General features: G+C 42.8%; 1 protein-coding gene across 1 annotated transcript; it reads left to right on the top strand.

The window, feature by feature from the left end:
- Nucleotides 1–13,601, top strand: dus1l (dihydrouridine synthase 1-like). The gene is given in 15 exon segments (XM_083977054.1): nucleotides 1–107; nucleotides 3,167–3,408; nucleotides 4,506–4,614; nucleotides 4,716–4,766; nucleotides 4,921–5,033; nucleotides 6,395–6,477; nucleotides 6,678–6,783; nucleotides 6,785–6,857; nucleotides 6,860–7,037; nucleotides 7,624–7,720; nucleotides 9,025–9,122; nucleotides 9,295–9,464; nucleotides 9,559–9,596; nucleotides 10,826–10,901; nucleotides 12,036–13,601. Coding segments are annotated over 14 exon segments (1,632 nt in total). The 5' UTR covers nucleotides 1–107; nucleotides 3,167–3,171; the 3' UTR covers nucleotides 12,239–13,601.
- The last annotated feature ends 3,929 nt before the right edge of the window (nucleotides 13,602–17,530 follow it).

Here is a 17,530-nt window from a genome sequence, read left to right on the forward strand (position 1 = left end):
CGAGAACGTGCCCGTAAAGTGAGGAGCGCTGCTGCAAGAGCGTGAGAGCGGTTCAGTCCGGACGTTTGGATCCATCCCCTCACTCACCGAACCTCACACTCCTCCAGGTGAAACAACAAGCCGCCGCCGACGTGTATGTGTTGAACTACAGTCAGTACATGACCGGAGCAGCGCGTGTTGCTGCCATAGAAACAAAACCGTGACACATTTTTCTGTCACGTGCTACATGTGTTTGCTAGCTAGCTGACAGCAGAGCACAGATAGAGATAGCAGTAGCACTGACTAGTTAGATGCTAATAACTGTTGAGGCAGACAAGAAGGAGAGACAACCTGACAGACTCTATCTGAATGTTGGAGAGAGAGTTTTTTATGTTGTTATTTATCTCCCGTCAGCTTTGAGTGGACGACGTGTAGCCTAGACTCTCTGTTAGTACACAAGGGAACCTAATTAAATGACAAATATTTATTAAACTGAAGTATTGAACTGCTAGCCACTTAGAGAACTCGGATAAATCATTGTCTTACTGCTACTGTGTCTAACTTACTGCAATACTTTTACTTAAAGCTGAAGCTGCCCACTTCTGAATATATGTGTGTGTGGTGTGTGTTTGAGATGGAGATGAAGCTTTAGGCCTATGCAAACTCAATGGACTTAAATGTTGGGCTTAAAGCACAATATCCCACACAGATCTTTTTCATTTACTCTGTTCAGTGTTTCCATTGACAAGCAAGAAAACACAGCTTTGCAGGATTTTTTAATGCAAGGGCTCAACTTTGGGTTACACATGGGGGAGGGGTGGTTAAGATCTTTGTTCATAAAAAGTGCAAAATCATTAACTTTGATAAAAGGACATGGCTGATTTACCTCTTAATTGTGGCATTCCCATATTAGTTAGTAAAGGGTATTTGAGTCATTTGTTGTTAATCAGTTCAATCAACACATGTATTCCTACAGGACTCATGCTCATTCGTTAATTCATCATATCACCGCTTGCCACTGGGGAGCTTGAGATGAACCAAAGACACAGTCTGTGATTTAGACAGCTGGGCTATGACAAGGCTAACAGTTAACCTGCCTGCAGAAGCATTATGACATAGTACACCACACCTTGTCATTAAAGCAGAAGTAAGCGGAATGTTTGTGTTAATATAAGTCTTAAATAGTTGTATCTTCCGACAGCAATCACTTCTATAGAGTGTTTGGTCTGAAACACGGGTCTGTCGATCACTCTGCTCTGCTGTAAGCCCAGGAGAAAACTTTCCTTGTATCCTACAACCTTTATCCAATGAGGAGAGAGAACGGCATAAAGGGGCGGTCCTCTCTGTGTGTGCAGCCAAGGGATGCGCGTGAATGTGGTGACGTAGGGACGAGGGCGGGGACTGCTAACTCCATCTGCTGACAAGAAGTTAGCCAAAACCACCGCAGGGTTTCCCGCAGCGCTTTCCTGTTAAGGCGGCCGCCTTAACAACAAAGAGCTGCCGCCTAAACTAACGTCTTAAAAAAATAAAAATGTAGCGATATTCACAGCACACACACACGACGGTGACATTAACGCGCGCCGCCACGTCTGCTCATAGCGCAGCAACAATGCAGCAGCGTCAGGCCGTCACTGAAACGCTCCGTGGACCCGAGACATGACACGGCGCGCCCGGTGTACAAGTTTTCAGCCCCGGTGACCGCGGCGCTGACGATTGGGGGTGAGTCGCGAGCGTCATGGTCTTGGTAGAGCACGGCCGCTGCAGCGACCCTCCGACAGTCCCATCGCTGCGTGTCAATCCCCCCTCTCACTTTCTCTCCGCGTCCCCGTCTCTCTCCAGCTGCCCTTTCAAAATAAATGCATAAAAAGCCAGAGAAAAAAACAAAGTAGGGGAAACACTGCTTTGTTTTCTCTGTCTTTTTATGGTTTAGTAATTCTTTCATTGGTGCAGTAGCAGTGTTCAGTTACCACGAGCGTAGTTGTGACCTGTTGTGATCATAGATGGCATGGCATATGTTTTTTATGTAAGTCCCTTCGAAAAGTCCCAAGACCAGCCAAACTCCTAAAAAAAGCGTGATTTATAGTTCATAACATGGTACTTTTGGCATATGGCACCAGGGCCGTTGCTAGGAATCCTTGGCCCCCTGAAAGTATACTAAAGTGGGCCCCTGCCCCCTGACTTTTCCACTTTTACGTATCTATTATCATTTCTTATTTAGCCTACTTTGTTTTGATGCTAATGCAGCATTACTATGAATATCAGTCAGGGTCTTATGCAGAATAATTCAGTCATACAAAGATTAGACTACTGGGGTTTTTGTGGGCCCTACTGGGCGCTGGGCCCCTATAATGATCATCACCTTTCTCCCCTATACAACGGCCCTGTATGGCACTACAGGACCAGTTAAATATAAAACACAATTTTATACAATATACTGTATATAAGTAGGGGGTCCCCGCTCCATCTCTCCATCAGTTTGGAGGTCCTTGGCCTGGAAAACGTTGAAGACCCCTGCTCTACACACCACAGAGAAGCGCATAACAGCAGCGCGCATGGTGAAAGCGAAACTTAATACGGCACACCCCCCCCTCGCCAATCAATCGATCCGCTCGCGCGCGCACATCCCCCCCCCCGCCAACAGGACAGACACCACCTTAACTAACACATTTTCTGGGGGAAACACTGCACCGGATCGCTTACTGCTGCTTTAATACAATGTAAAGACTAAATTTAATTCAGAGAGAATAAGAGGATCAGTTTTCAGATCATCTAATCCTACCACACATTTCTGTGGCGTCCTCCTTTAGCTTTATGTCCAGCGGCTAGCAAACTAGCAACCAGCTAACAACAACAATCCACTTGCTAACTTAATGATATGACTATCACCTCCTTTGCACAGTTTTCTCCTACATGAGGAACCAACTATTTCAAACTGTTTGTTGGCTTTGTGGCTCTTTTCATTATGTTTCTCAGCAGAATATGGGCTTGAGCAGATCGGGCCCCCGCTAAATTACGGCCTTGGTTCAATCAATGATAAACAAACATGTGGTTGCTTTTGCAGATACAGTGATTGTTTTTTGAGGTGCTACTTCAGGGCGAATTTTAATTTCTTGTGTTTAAAATGTAGTCTTTATTAGAAATAATTATATTATTTCTGATCTTGTGGTCTTCTGTGTGCTGTCGTCAGCTGTGATGGCCAAGCTCCAGGGCTTTGAGTTCTGGAACAAGACCCTGAAGGCGTCACGGTTTGTGGTGGCACCCATGGTGGACCAGAGTGAGCTGGCCTGGCGCCTGCTGAGCCGCAGACACGGCGCCCAGCTCTGCTACACGCCCATGCTGCACGCTCAGGTGTTCGTCCGCGACGCCAACTACAGGAGAGAAAACCTGTACAACGAGGTTTGTGAGGAGGACAGACCTCTCATCACACAGGTGAGGAGCGGCTCCTGCTGATGTACTGGTGCTGATGGAAACCCCACACAGCATGTCTATCATCTGTGATAAACCCGTGAAGTCACAGGTTTGTCACAAGGCCACTTACATTACCATTGTGCTCCTGTTTTGTTAGATTTTAAAGGAGACATATTCTGCCCCCTTTCCACAAATTCAAATAGTTCCCAGGTGTCTTAAAGACATGTCTGTTACATGCTTTGGTCAAAATCGCCCAAGGATCAAACATCACAGCTCTTTTCATCCTCTCTAAACAGCCCTGTTCACAACGGCTGCTTTCAGTGTCTGTCCCTTTAAATGCAAATGAGCCAATGCTTGCCCCGCCCCTTCTACTGGTCCCGGGTAGGGGTGGGGTTATGCAAATTCGAAACTAAGTCCTAGCCTGGTCAGATGCGTACATGAACTGATAAAGCCTCTTGGATGAGAGGTGAAACGTCTTCCTAGACAAATAACCAAGTCCAGTTGCATTTGATTTTAATTTCCTTGAGATACTGTATCTATGACCTGGACAAACAGGCTTAATTTGAAACCTAGTTACATCACTGGAAGACAACTGAGGGAACAGCTCATAAAACCACGTGGATTTCAACCTAGGGAGCCTGAACATTACAGATTTTTTTGTCAATTCTCACATTTTGGGGACTGGAAGGCAAGACAAACACCCACCCATTTTAGCAGATCCCAGTCACCCCCTGGCCAATGAATTTCAAAAACTCCCCTCAGGAAGGAGCTATAGAGCTGCCAAAACTACGAAAAATATTTTTAAGAAATCATTCATACCGCATGCAATCACATTCATAAATGCATTTCAGGACACTTTGGAGCTATGTATATCACCTTTTTACTCTTTTACTCTTTTATTCTTTTACTCTTTTGCTATGCTATTTATTGTGTGTTATTGTATTGTATTTTATGTGGTCTTATGCGTACTGTAAGTGGTGAAGCCAAAGACAAATTTCCACATTGTGGACAATAAAGATATTGAATTGAATTGAATTGAAATATATGTTAAAGAGCCTTCAAAAAGTAATATTTCCAAAATATGTCCCCTTTACCCAATTTTCCTTTTTGTGTCTCAGTTTTGTGCCAATGATCCAGATGTGTTCCTGGAGGCTGCTCTACTGGCTCAGGACTACTGCGACGCCATCGACCTCAACCTGGGGTGTCCACAGATGATCGCTAAGAGAGGTATGCAGAGTTTCACCTCGTGGTCACATCAGAAAAGATACCAATCACCCTGCAGATGACATAATGAAGAGAAAACTAACTTGTTCTGCCCTGGGCCTCAGGTCACTACGGAGTCTTTTTACAAGACGAATGGGAGCTGTTGGAGAAAATGAGTAAGTCTCATCATCTTTTTGTTCAGTAAACAGACATACCAGCAAAGCTGAAATTTGCTTCTGCTTTTTCTGAAACCAATAAGCACACATCAGATGTGCAGCACCGCTTTTCACTCAACTGTTTTCTGTTTAAAATGCCACTGTTATCTTACAGTCAGGTTAGCCAATGAGAAGCTCTCGGTGCCCATCACATGTAAGATCCGGGTGTTCAAGGAGGTTGAGAAGACAGTCCAATATGCCCAGATGCTGGAGAAAGCTGGATGTCAGGTATGATCACAGTGATGGTAGTGATGAGTACACTGCCTATCCACTCTAGTCAGACCAGCTCCACACTCACACACAACTCTGCCTTGCAGCACTATTCTTAGTTTATCTAGGTAATTTATATAATTTGTTACTGTTTTTGTCTTTTTTTTTTATATTTAAAGGGTTAGTTCGACATTTTGGCAAATTGGCCCATTGCCATAATCCCTATAGTTTTATGAGTAGGTTTGTTACTTTCCCGAAGGTTTGTTGGTACAAGCTATTTTTAGAACGGCGGAGCAGAGCCGCGAGCTGCTCAGAGCTACACTACGGAGGCTCATGGGATTTCTTGGTTTCCCTCATCAAACTCATCAAATACACAATCCAACAACTCCAAAACGCTGTCGTGGACAAGTTGTGACCTGCACATTCACCACGCTATGAGATAATAACACAACGTTACCAGACAGAGTTGTTTTAGAGGCAAATGCAGAGACTGCTTGCTGAAAAACTGCCCCCGACAGAAACGTGCATCAGCAGTTTTGCATGAATTTACCTCAAAAACAGCTCTGTCTTGTAACGTTGTGTTATCATCTCATAGCGTGGTGAATGTGCAGGTCACAACTTGTCCACCAGAGCGTTTTGGAGTTGTTGGAACTCCAAAATGTTGGAAATCCCATTAGCCTCCGTAGCGTAGCTCTGAACAGCTCGCGGCTCTGCTCCGCCGTTCTAAAAACAGCTTGCACCGACAATTAAAGGTAACGAACCTACTGCTATGACTATAGGGATTATGGCAATGGGCCAATTTTCCAAAATGTTGAACTATCCCTTTAACCTTGGTTTCTATCAACTGAACTGTATTGTGAAGTTGACTTATCTGTACAGGATCAATAAAAAATGAACATTAAAACAAATGTATGTAATAATAGCTTCCACCTTCCTTTTAGTATTAAACATATTGGATGTATTATAAGTTTCAGAATAATTATGAGTAGATAGTATTGAGGGTATTACCCTAAATGTAAGATAAGATAAGATAATACTTTATTGTCAGATCACTCTGAAATTTGTCTTGCGTCCCATGACGTCCAAGTTTCACACAAATAATAACAAAATACAAAAAACATACATTTACAAAAAGCATAAATGTTACCCTCAAAGGTCACATTTAAAGAGAAACACAAACTACCTCCTAACTCCATTCACAACATAAATCCAACATTACAATGTGTCTTTGGTGCAACACCCAGTGCTCAGTCTAGGGTCTACTTAGAGACCAAACTCTGATTTAACAGTTTGACAGACTGAGGGACAAAAGAGTTCCTCAGCCTGTTCAGTCGAGTTAGAGAGGTCTTAAAAGTGTGTAATCTTCCTTTTTCTCCCAGCTGCTGACAGTTCATGGTAGAACCAAAGACCAGAAAGGAGCCATGACTGGTATCGCCAGCTGGGAGCACATCAAGGCAGTACGGTGAGTCACCACCACTTTACTGTGTTGTATCTGAACATATCTGCAGTTTTTCCAGTTGTTGCAGTGTAATAATCTATTTCCTTGCTATCCTATATTTACAATATTGAAACAGAATCAAAAAAAAGTCACAGTGCTGAATGTTTCTTGTCCCCATCCTGAGATCCAGTTTTTCTTCATTAAGTGTTTGGCTCCTGCTACAGGAAGGCAGTCAGTATCCCTGTGTTTGCCAACGGCAACATTCAGCACCTGAGTGATGTGGAGCGCTGTATTCAGGACACAGGAGTTCAGGGAGTCATGAGTGCAGGCAGGTTACTGTTCACCTTTGTTCACTACACACATTTTTTCGATATACTTTTCTGATTGTCGTTATGCATACTTTAAAAACGACTTTGTTTCCATGTTTTATGTGTAGAGGGAAACCTCCATAACCCAGCGCTGTTCGAGGGCCGCAACCCCCCAGTGTGGGAGATGGCTGAGGAGTATCTAGAGGTGGTGAAGCAGTATCCTCCCTGCACTCTGTCCTATGTTCGAGCCCACCTCTTCAAGCTGTGGCACCACACGTATGTCTGTCTGCGTACAAATGCATCTACTGTGATATGATATGATCCCCTGCTTTACCAACAGTTGGTCAATGTCAGAGAGGCGTGGGGGGCAGAGGCTCTCTGAAGCTGTCCAAGTTTGGTGATATACAGGCTGCTTAAAAGTCTACATACAGCCCAGTAATAGACCTATTCTGTAATTCACTCCATCAAAGTAAATACTGGATCCAATTTGTTTCTAACTTTATGGTTTACATAGAGGCCTTATATTTAACAGGACTTCATGGTTAAATAGTCTTTATACACAATTTTTACATGAATGCGATGTGTTTGTTATATAAAATGCTTCATAAACACATAAACACATGTTCAGTTAATTTATCTGTCAGTAGTTTATAAATGTGCTAAAAAATATTAAATCAAGGCATTCTATATCTTTATGTGATGTGGATTTTAGCCATTTCAATACTTCCTTATTCGTATATAATATTAAATACATATTAAGGTAGGATTTTTTTTTTTACACAGAATCAGTATATCTTGTTGCTCAGCTTTGACATCTTCTCCAGTGTGTAACTTGTATATGTGTGTATGTGTGTGTGTGTAGGCTACAGCTCCACCACGACCTCAGAGAGGAGTTGGCCAAAGTGAAGAACATCGAGGGTTTGGCTGATGTCAGTAAAAAGCTGAGGCTGCGTTGCCAGGTAACCAGAACTGTCGATAAAACCATAATAACATTTCACTTGAAATATAAAATATCTCTTTTTCATATCAGAAGAAACAACAGGAAAACAAGTGAGTGTGTTAGTTGACACAGTAAAGGCTGTGTGTGTCAGGAAAGAGCTCTCTGACTCCATCATGTCAAGTCTTAGCAAGCATTTGTTTTAGATGTATTTTAAAGGTACTGTCTGTCTGTTAATCTATTTATTCTGTCTATGTATTGTTATTCTGTCTGTCTATTGCGGTGTTGTTTAGAATGTGTGTATGCATGGACTGCTGGCATTGAGAATTTCCTTCGGGATCAATGAAGTTTATTCAGTTCAATTCAACTAGGTCGGACATGAGAGCTCAAGTTTACCACTCAGGCACCAGTGTAAGGTTTGAATGATAGTCACACACTAGACACATGATATCAGTCACCACTGTCCAGCTACTGCCACTGTTACTGCAGTCAGTCAGTGTCATGTGACAGGTGGTGGGACGCTCTGCTTTGTCTTTGTTAACTGGGCTAACATCACTCAGTGGAAGAGGTGAAGTGGAGAAGCATGGTGGCAAGTTTAGCAGTCGCTACAGACCTTGTGAGGATTTTACCTTATAGACAGAGGGAAGAGTGTGAAACAGTTGCTTTCAAATGCTCATAGAGTGTCAGCTCCAGGTGAAAATAGAATGACAGACAACATTTATGCTCAAAAAGAAATATTACAAAATGTCTTGTTTTCTATACTTATCTTTTATTTACTCCCGTATTCCACTGCTTTTGTGAAGCTAAGACTTTGGTAAACCTATTTCAAGCACCAAAAGAGTTTGTCCTCAGGACTGAAGTTGTGTTTTCACAAGAAAAAACAGACTTCACATTTCCAGCATTTGGCTTAAATTATTTCTTAATTCAGTGCTCTAGGACAGACATGGGCCACAGAGTACACAGAGCTGAGACTGTTCTGAATATTTAGACATAAACACTTGGGTATTGTTATGTCTGCAAGTACCTTAACAAGGTGCATTTAAGAAAATACTGTATGTAAAAATCGAGGAAATGCCCTTCAGACCTCAGAGGGTTAATACTGTAAATCAGATCTTGGATGGTAGCCTCGAGCTCACAAACCACACAGCAAATAAACTGCATCTCAAACTTGTTGTACATGCAGGTGACCACTGACCCCTGCCGATATCCAACCACATGTTTGAGATCCAACTTTTCAGAGTGACAGTGCTGTTTAATGAGTCTAATCCGAGCTCTGTTCAACTGGATGAACACTAACTGGATGCTCGGTGTGCTGTGTCTGCACAGGAGGAGATAGCCAGAGGAAAGGATGAGGAGGAGGAGGAGGAGAAGGAGAGCAGTCTGCCCTTCCCCCATTGGATCTGTCAGCCGTACGTCAGGCCAGCGTGAGTCACCGCTCTGTTGTTATTGCTCTATATGTGTATATTACAGTGTCACTGAGACATTTTTCATCATTTTTTAAACATTTTTTAGTACACTTATAAAAGGACATGCTGTCCTGACAGATGGTAAAATAAACACATAGTGATGTTTCTGCTGACTGACTACACCCTACAGGCCAAAGGAGCCAGTTGCCAATGGTAACGGCAAGGGTTCAGAGGTGAAGAAGACGGTGTGTCAGAAGAGAGCGCTGGAGGACTCGGATGGGTCCGCTGACACCCTCTCCAAAAACAAACAGAAGAAGAGATCCCGCAACCCCCACAAGAACTTCTGTCCCGATCAGAAACGTGAGTCTGACACACCGATGAGCTGTGGTCCTGATCACACACATACACACACACACACACAGTCTGACGGTGTCCCTCCTCTTTCTCTCCACAGCCAAGTACATCAAATGTGAACAGTGTGGGAACCCAAAGGTAAGCTGTCTGTTTCATTTGATTCACTGTGACAGAAGAGCCCAAACTGAGTTCAGCTTAGTTTTTGTCCTCATGACTAGGGATGCAGGGTTTCCCGCAGCGCTTTCCTGTTAAGGCGGCTGCCTTAACAACAAAGAGCTGCCGCCTAAACTAACTTCTTTAAAAAAAAAAAATGTGGCGATATTCGCCGCCGCCGCCCACCCCCCCCCCGTCGACAGGTCAGACACCACCTTAACTGACAAATTTTCTGGGGGAAACACTGGGATGGGTACCGAAATTCGGTACTTTTTTGGTACCGACCGAATTCCCACCAAAGTACCGAGTATCGATTCACATAAAGTCAATCGGTACCACATTTCGGTACCTGAACGCACCTTCGCCGTGCGTCAGCAGTGCAGTCTGCATGAGCACCGCACACTCACGCCTGCCCCCCCTCCTCTCTCTCTCTCTGAAATGAGACGCGGAGAAGCGGTAGCGCCAGCCTGTCATTTTAAATCACTACCTGAAAAACAGCCGTCCGTCATTTAACGTGAAGAACCGAAGCGGTCCGGTCCCGAGTCCCGCAGCGGCGCCATTCAAGTGCTCGTCACGTAATGAGAGCACATATAAACGAGGATGAAGTCTCCCACTCTCCTCTCGTCAAAACGTGAAGTCCACATGTTGCAGAGTTTGCACTGCAGTTTCAGTTGTTTTTTTTATTTGACAAAGTTTCACACAGAGCTTTCTGATGGCTGTAGGAGTCTCTCCATGTTTCTCATTTTCCCACAGTAAAAACGGACATTTTTTTCAGACAAGACTATAGTCTCATAAACTTTTTTTTTTTTTTCATTTAATGACTATTCCATTATATGAAAATCATTGCCCATCCCTAAAACATAAAATACTCTTAAAGGCTGAGGAGTTGTGATGTTGTTAAGAGGTAAATATTACAATTTTAGACATTTAGATTTTTGATTTTTTTAAATTACCACACACACAAAAAGTACCGAAAACAGGTACCGATTGGTACCGATATCGGTTCCCAGGTACCGAGTATTGATACCGTATCGATTCAAATGCGAAAGGTACCCATCCCTATGACATGTGTGATGACAGTGTAAATGGTGACCTTGTTTAGCAGAGGTCACCCGCACACATGGGACATATAAATCACATATGCAGTAATGCAATGTGTTGCTGCAGCTTCTGCTGTGTTTGGTTCATCTGGTTTCATTGTTTCCACCCTGCAGGGAAATAAATGTGTGTTTAACCTGTGTCGAGGCTGCTGCAAGAAGAAGGCCTTCAAGGAGGTGGCAGACTGTCCAAGTCAGTACACACACACACACACACACACACACACACACACACACACACACACACACACACACACACACACACACACACACACACACACACACAGATATGTAGATAATATGTGGCCAAAGTCTGATTGTTTTATCTCTAGTCCAGTCGCTTTTCCGCTGTTTTGCTAACCCTCCTCTTGGCCATGTGCATTTGTTTACAAGGAAGCCTGCGAGTAATCAATCAATCAATAGAGCGGTAGATAATGTTATTTATCATACACGATGTTACCATGTTTGTTTATTTGTGTAGTCTTATCGATCATCAACAAGAGATTATGTTTCACGGGGCGTGTTTGTGTCACGGCGGCGCAGAGATGAGAGCTGGGCCTTGATCCTACAAGGTTGGTTTTCAGCCAGAAGACGCAATAAGTGACACACGTGGAAGGCAGAGAGCCGTTCTCCCTGTAACAAGTTACAATTTATTAAACCATCACAATTACTCCAAAGATATTTAATTAAGGTAATGTAGCAGACGCTACAAATCCTGCATAGTTCCTCTTGAACAGCTTGTACAGTTGTGGTTCAGTCTTTAGCTCAGCTTCTTTGGAGGAAACAGATTCTGCTCTAAAACACACAGCTCGACCTCGTTATGTAACTCTGACACATGGAATTAGTTAAATTATGACAGTCAGACGACTATATTTAGGTCCTGTTTGGGGTAAATATATTTTGGTGCTCCTGCTCCATCTCCTCAGGATCCACAGCTGCTGTCTGAGTCCAGTTAACTCTGACGATGACAGTGGAGTGTCTCTTCTTGGTTTGGAAAATAGGAAGCATCTTTTGGAGTTGGGTTGGAGCTAGCTGCTTAGCATGCTAATTATAGCAGAAGATCAGAAGTGATAGATATGGAGGGTGCTTCCACTGATGGTGAATGAAGAAAGTTAAGTTGTAACAGTTGTTGATGCCAACATTAGCCATGAAGGGTCAGAAGAAACTTTGAAGAGTTTTCATCTGTACACCAATCATTTTCACACTTGGCTTATATGAATTTCTGATGAATTACCAATCAATAAACCACAAGTGTGAGTTTAGACAACTAGTCAAGCACTAAGACGAACCAGTACCGACTGTAACATTTACTGCCTGTGATTGACAGGTCATGGGCTGAGGTTCAAGACCAAGGCGGAGAAACGAAAAGCTGAGGAGGAGGAGGACAGGAAGGGCGGCTCGGCAGCGGAGACGGAGAAGGACGGCAGCAGCTCCCCTCAGCCGACACCACCCCCAGGTTCAGAGGAGCAGGAGCAGGACCAGGACCAGGACCAGGACCCGGACCAGGAGCAGGCACATCTGCCGCTATGAGCAGGACTCGGGGTTCAGGGTTTTCCCTACATGCACCAACCAACCAGCTGCTGTTACTGCCCTAACAAAGGCTCAGTAATCAGAAGGATAACAACAGCAGGCGCGTGCATGTCGAGGTAACCAATGATTATTCAGGACATCATATCAGACAACACAGCTGCTGAACAACCTCAATGACAAGTTACTTTCCAGGAAGAGACTGTCTGCACCAAACTGATGGTGGACATTGATCCACAGACCAAAACCAACTTCTTAAAAACTATTTTTAATTTCATGTGGACTCACTTGGCATCTTTTCTTCTTCTTGTGGTTGGAAAGTTGGGAGTTTTCCTCATGAAAACGAATAAGTTCTCTACTAGTTGTTTTATTTTTAGGACAAAGACTGTATTAGGATGAGTCTAGGACTTCATTTTGGCCAAAGTTGTTACTGAGACACCAAAGCGTGAAGATTCAGTAATTATCCGACTGATGGGGAAAACACTGTGTCCTGACACATTGAATTGCTTTCATTTAAGGTCTTGAACGTGGCTGCATTTTTATTTGATGAGAAGTATTTATTTAGGGTTTTATGTTGTGCCTGTAGTGCATTGACTCTATGTGCCTTTGGATGTGAAACGCCACTGCCAATCCAGATCTGAGCTGAATGCAGGAAGATCAACGTGGTGCTGCATCTAGTGTCTAAAGGTCTGCGGGCCTTTAACAATGAACACTATGACTTTTTTTTTTTTTTTTTAAATATCATACGTTTCTTCATGTTACAACCAGACAAACTCATTATGCTAGGTGTCTAATGTAGCTTAGCACAAGGAGTTAGCAGCTAGCAGAGCCCCTTCAACAGTGGAAAAAAGAAATCCAGCAGTTCAGAAATGTTGTTTACATGTTGTATACGTATTTGACACAGAAAGAAGTAGTTACATATCATGACAACTTTTGTAATGGCATCTGATCTAAATAACGTCAGGACGTCAAATCCACCAGTGCTGCTGCCTCTTCTCCCCCGTGTTGCAAGACTTTGTACTGTTCTAAGCTTCGTGTTTTCCACATTACATGAGAGAGGTGTCACTCTTCTCATGCTATACAAGATATACATCAGAAAAAATGCATATCTTTCTAACGAAAAGCTTGCATATCAAAAGGCACATCATGCAAGAGCCATCCGTACTTATGAGAGTTGTCAGTGTTACATTAATGTGAACTAACTTAACTGCAAACACAAGACGCATAAAAACAAATCGATCGCCTTCCTTTCATATAAAGACTCATGTTAGTTACTGTAGCTGCTGTGACATACTTCCCACTTTTACCCTGAAGCTTGAACCAGGAGAAAACTGCTGCTGTTGTTGTTGCTGCCAGACTCGAATGGTACCAATACCCAGGGGGCAAAGCAAAAAAACGGACACGGAGCGTTGTAAAAGGTTTGACACTAGAAATGATATCTAGGAACTTCAAGGATTAAAACCTGGGTGGACAACCCGGTCAACTAGCTGCTGGAAAGCTACAGGGGGCCAAAACCCCTTTCTGGGGTCATTTTGCTGGCGAAATGATGTAAATGCAAATATTTAGGTACTACAATGGCATAAATAGTCATACAACTATAAAATTTGGCAGAGAGTATCTTGACACATAGGGGGAGGCATGAAAAAAAGATTCTGGGGTTTGTTGCAACTCGATTTTAAGATATCACCCTCAACATCCCAAAAAAGACCAAAAAAAGTACTGTTCGCCTGACAAATTCTCATGAAAATTATTATTTTTCAGCACTTTATGGAGAATATCTATGCCTAACATGTATATAGAAAATTTCCTTAATTCATAAGCTTCCATTTGAGTCCAAGATAGCCTTTCTATCTCAAAAGCCCCAATTGCTGTGGCCAACGGTCTTCTCTATCTATCTGTTCACTTTGGGGAGACCAGAAATAGAATGGTTTCTGATCATGTCAGTTAACATGTAGTTTTTCACAATAGGTGTTGCATTGTTTGGAGACAGCCTGTAGCTTTCCAGTAGTTAGTAGAAAGGCTATCTTGGACTCAAATGGAAGCTTATGAATTAAGGAAATTTTCTATATACATGTTAAGCATAGATATTCTCCATAAAGTGCTGAAAAATAATAATTTTCATGAGAATTTGTCAGGCGAACAGTACTTTTTTGGGTCTTTTTTGGGATGTTGAGGGTGATATCTTAAAATCGAGTTGCAACAAACCCCAGAATCTTTTTTCCATGCCTCCCCCTCTGTGTCAAGATTCTCTCTGCCAAAGTTTATAGTTGTATGACTATTTATGCCACTGTAGTACCTAAATATTTGCATTTACATCATTTTGCCAGCAAAATGACCCAAGAAAGGGGTTTTGGCCCCCTGTAGCTTTCCAGCAGCGAGTTGACCGGGTTGTCCATCCAGGTTTTAATCCTTGAAGTACCTAGATATCATTTCTGGTGTCAAACCTTTTACAACGCTCCGTGTCCGTTTTTCCAAAAACTGGGATTTTGCCCCCTGGGTACAAACTAAAATTTGGAGAAAACAAATTGCTAACGAAATTCTCTCCCTACAGAATTGTCTTAATAAATACACAAAAGGGTGATTGTCGAAGAAGTCTTAATTAGCCCTGTAGCGCCACATTACTGTATGTAATAACACCACTTTATGTAATAATGTAACAAATTTTCACTTCATGATGTAATAACACATTTTGTAATATTTTCCACATTTTGTAATAAAATTCTTTAATGCAATATGTAATAAACTTTGGTGCATTTTGTAATTTGTGCACCAAATTATTACATTTTCTTCATGAAAAGAAGTGCAACACCCGCATTTTGTCATAACTGATGCAATATGTAACAACTTATTACAAAATGTGGCAATATTGCGTTCAAGAATTTTATTACAAAATATTACATAATTACATCATGAGGTGAAAATGTATTACATTATTACATAATGTGGCGCTACAAGCCCTACTCTTATAGAGTTAGAGAAAAACTGCATCATCTGCATTTCAGGAGGTATTCAAGGCTGATTACAAACTCAGCATTTGTAAATCCGACCATACTAACAGTGTGTTTTGAAGAAAGGTTGCTCTGTACGTTGCTTCAGCAGCTACCAACTTTCTCATGTTCAGCTTCCTGTTTACTGGCGATGATGCTTTGATTAGACAAATAAAAAAGTGCATCTAAATCAGCAGTAAGTGTTATCTGTAATCTGATGATGCATCAGCATCATTATCTGAACTTGGAAATCCATAACAAGTTGACAGATGATTTAGCTTGTTTTTTCTAGTTGGAGTTGAATCATTGTGCTGCTCTGTTAAAAAGGATATACAGTATATACTCAACAGAAATATAAATGTGCAGATTTGTCACAGAACAATTCCAAAGACGTTTTGAGCTAGTTTGCATTTGGCATCCTGAGTGTTCACCTGTGAGCTGAAAGTCCATGAAATGAAGCATCACTTAAAGGGATAGTTCACGCAAAATTCAAATTTCACTCAGTTTCTACTCTCATGTCGACTAAGGGTTGGGAGAAGTTTCAGAGTCCTCCGTGCCTTCTCTGAGTTACAGTGGGGCTCGGCGCAGCACTGCATGTCCATATGATGGTAGCAAACAGGGCTCACTTTTCTTCATCCAAAAAGACACACACCAAATACCTCCATACTGCTCGTCTGTAATGTCCCTCTTGTATTGAAGCCCCGACATGAGAAATTGTTCCGAAAAAAATTAAATAAGTCTATATTTTAAGCTGCGTCCGCTACAAACAAGCTTAAAATATAGACTAATACCCCTTTCCCACTGGCCAAAAAACCAGTTTAAACCCGCTAACAATCGGCTTTTGGTGGCAGTGGGAAAGGCGCACTGACCCGCGTCGACGCGGGTCAAACGACTCGCCTTTAATCGGCTCGGCTCTGCTCGGCTTGCAGTGGGAACGCCAGACCCGCGTCAACCATGGATGTATTATATAAACGGCGTCAACCCGCTAATTTACGTGACGACGTTGAGCGTTACGTGACGCCACGTCATCGCGCCGGTCGCGTCTCATATCACGTACCAAAACAAAGCTCTGCTCCGCTCCGCTCTCACTCGAGACTGGGATCAAAAGATGAAAGAACACTGACCAAAAACGATTGAAAAAAAAGAAAAGAAACGACAGTCTGTTTAACTGACATGTTGTGCCACGGACGTCCGTCATATGGCCGCGGCAGACTCGTTGTGCTCCGCAGGTCGGCCAGACGCCTCGTCTGCCTCGGCCGACAGACCTCCGCGGCAGGCGGCTGTGGCATGACTTGCACCGCGGATGAGAGCGGGGCAACATGGTTGCTCTGTCTGATCCCCCCGCGGGGAAAGGGGCCAAATGCCGATTGTTAGCGGGTCGACCCGCGTTTAAAAAACCCGCGTCGACCCGCTAATTTCAGTGGGAAAACGGCTTTATTTAATTATTTTCGGAAACAATTTCTCATGTCGGGGCTTCAATACAAGAGGGACATTACAGACGAGCACTATGGAGGTATTTGGATGTTTTTTGGTGTGTCTTTTTGGACGAAGAAAAGTGAGCCCCGTTCGCTACCATCATATTGCAATGCAGTACTGCGCCGAGCCCCGCTGTAACTCCAAAAAGGCACGGAGGACTCTGAAACTTCTCCCAACCCTTAGTCGAGATGAGGGTGAGTAGAAAATGAGTGAAATTGATATTTCCCCCTTCTACGTTTCAAAAATAACATTGTTCACACCAGATACTTTTTTACAAAAAAACTCGTATTGACATGAATCTGCATAAATACGCTGTGAAGAGCTACTGTGAGCAAACCAGACCTAATAGGCGGCAGTGTAATGAGAAGCATGAAGTCATGCACAACTCAGTAACCAAGTTACTCAGTCAGAGTGGATTTCTTCACTTTTGGCAGATCCACTCACTTACTGGATTTCTTTTTTTCTCCATACGATACCTTTGCCTTTCCCTCCATCCATAGAGGTTAATTTAGGTGTCATTAGTCTGATGAACATGACAGAACCCAGATAGTTTTGAATCGTGGGGGGGGGGGGCTGAAGTTTTGGTCATAAAGACAACAATCAAGGGAGGGCAGGATTTTTCCTCCCCATTCTTTTACAGTCATCCATAAGATTTGTGGTCTATTGATTTGCCAAACTAAACAGTTCTAGAATGGATGAACAAATGAATGAATGAATCATGTGCCATTGGTTTAAGGAGTAGTTGTTGATATTGTTAAAGGTTGTAGATGTCCGTTTAGTTTATGCTAATGTGCATCAACACACACAGACACTAAGATGCTTCAAAGCTTTA

This window comes from Trachurus trachurus (assembly GCF_905171665.1).
Source record: "Trachurus trachurus genome assembly, chromosome: 8".
Classification (NCBI taxonomy): Eukaryota; Metazoa; Chordata; class Actinopteri; order Carangiformes; family Carangidae; genus Trachurus; species Trachurus trachurus.